Source organism: Sinocyclocheilus anshuiensis, unplaced genomic scaffold (genome assembly GCF_001515605.1).
Source record: "Sinocyclocheilus anshuiensis isolate Anshui unplaced genomic scaffold, SAMN03320099.WGS_v1.1 scaffold403, whole genome shotgun sequence".
NCBI classification, from domain to species: Eukaryota; Metazoa; Chordata; class Actinopteri; order Cypriniformes; family Cyprinidae; genus Sinocyclocheilus; species Sinocyclocheilus anshuiensis.
The window spans coordinates 1-2,089 of NW_015552553.1; the positions used below are offsets into that span (position 1 = coordinate 1).

Consider the following 2,089-nt stretch of genomic DNA (forward strand, 5'->3'; position numbering starts at 1 on the left):
TGACCTTAGAGAGCTGGCTAAAGCTAGCCGTGGGGAAGGATGGAGGCCTCCTCGTCTCTGCCACATCACGAGAGATGCACCTGGCCTGGGCCTCAACATACAGCCAGTGGAAGGTAGAAATACAGTAATTTCATATATACATATTAAAAAATGTCAAAATCAGCCCTGTAATGCCGTTATAGAAATACTCTCTTATCTCTGATGTATAGGTGAGAAAGGCAAATTCACAGTAAGCTCAGTGAAAGGAGGTGCTGCAGAGAGAGCAGGAGTGAAGAAAGGGGACCGGCTAATTTGGATAGATGGTGCCATGGTCTCTGAACTCACACACTCTGCCATCAGCAGAATGGTAAACATGTACTTGCTTTAGATAAATGTAAAAATGTAAAAATATATGGTAAAAAATGGCAGCTGTGGTTGCCAGAATATGGTGGGAATGCTTCAGATATTACAGGATGGCATATTGTTACCTGTATGTTGTACAGCTTAACCACATATTTCATCAAGTGATATAAAGTCAATATACAATTGTATAATCTATTTGAACTACCAAAATGTACTTTTTGTCTTAAAATGTACTAATAACCACCATAATACAAAAGATAAAACAGAAAGCCACATGATGAATCAGAATTTATCACAAGTAGCCTGTTCATAAAAACATGTATAGATTTCACCCAGGGTCTCACACACAAAGACAAAACAACATCAGGATAACACACAAAACTAAAATAATGAAATAAACTAGTGCTGTCAAATGATTAATCGTGATTAATCACATTCCAAAAATTTTTGTTCACATAATATATGTGTGTACTGTGTATATTTATTATGTATATATAAATACACACATGCATGTATATATTTAAGAAAATATGTTATGTTTATATATTAAATATATTTATATATAATATAATTTATATGAATATATAAATACAAGTAAATATTTTCAAAATATATACTGTATGTGTTTGTATTTATATATACATAATAACACAGTACACACTCATGTAAACAAAAACTTTTATTTTGGATGCAGTTAATCATGATTAATCGTTTGACAGCACTACAATACTATACTACAATACTAGTCTGGTTTCAGAAGTGGACATTCAACCGAGACTGCCTTGCTCTCCGTTTTTGAAGCCCTAAGACTTTCAAGAGCGGATTCCAAATCTTCAATACTTATCTTGCTGGATCTGTCCGCTGCTTTTGACACAGTAAACCACCAGATCCACCTGTCTTGATTTTGTGTTCGCTTAGTAGATGACTAAATGTAAATGTAATGTAAATGTACAATAAACATTACCTAAATAAAAGAAAATGTAACAAAAATACCATCATGTATGTTACTGTTTACAAAAAGAAACAAAATTAAAACGTAATTAAATAATCATCATGTGTTGTGTCATGCAGTGACCTCTGGGAGTGTCCTTTTACTACATTTTACATTATTTTACAGTAAAATTACATAATGCAATGTTAAATCATTTACAGTAACTGCTCCCCGGGTGCCACAGCAAAAATGGCTGCCCACTGCTCCGGGTGTGTGTTCACGGTGTGTGTGTGTTCACTGCTGTGTGTGTGCACTTTGGATGGGATAAATGCAGAGCACTGATTCCGAGTATGGGTCACCATACTTGGCCACATGTCACGTCACAAACTCATATCATGAGTAGTATTTAGATCTTTTATGGTGTTATGGTGTACTTTCATCTCAAGTGATGCTATTTCCAGGTGAAGAAGTGCAACAATCACATGACAATGCTGGTGATTGACAGTGACAGTGAGAAGAGTTATGCCCGTAGGAAAATGCCTATTCTCCCAGCCATGGCTGATGCAGAGAACATGCCATATCGGCCTCGCAGACTGCATCTGGTGCTGGGGCCAGAAGGGTACGGCTTCCTGCTCAGGCAGGAAAAGACTGGAACGGGACGCAGTGGTGAGAGGCAGACACACACTTTGACATGCACTCATACTTTGGCATACAGCCACACAAATGAATTGCAGACTGTACATTTATGTTTGGTTTATACAGTCCACATGTTGAGAGAGGTGGATAAGGGCAGCCCTGCTGAACTGGGAAGTGTTA

The 2,089-nt window shown here is 37.3% G+C and overlaps 1 protein-coding gene across 1 annotated transcript in view; it reads left to right on the top strand.

Annotated features, from left to right (window-relative positions):
• Positions 1 to 7: 7 nt before the first annotated feature.
• Positions 8 to 2,089, top strand: part of LOC107664508 (Na(+)/H(+) exchange regulatory cofactor NHE-RF4-like) — a gene marked incomplete at its 5' end in the record, with an annotated part of 3,632 nt that continues 1,550 nt past the window's right edge. The window contains 4 exons of the mRNA XM_016455094.1: positions 8 to 113; positions 210 to 346; positions 1,735 to 1,939; positions 2,036 to 2,085. Of these exons, the coding sequence (XP_016310580.1) occupies positions 8 to 113; positions 210 to 346; positions 1,735 to 1,939; positions 2,036 to 2,085 (498 nt within the window). The remainder of the gene's footprint in view (positions 114 to 209; positions 347 to 1,734; positions 1,940 to 2,035; positions 2,086 to 2,089) is intronic.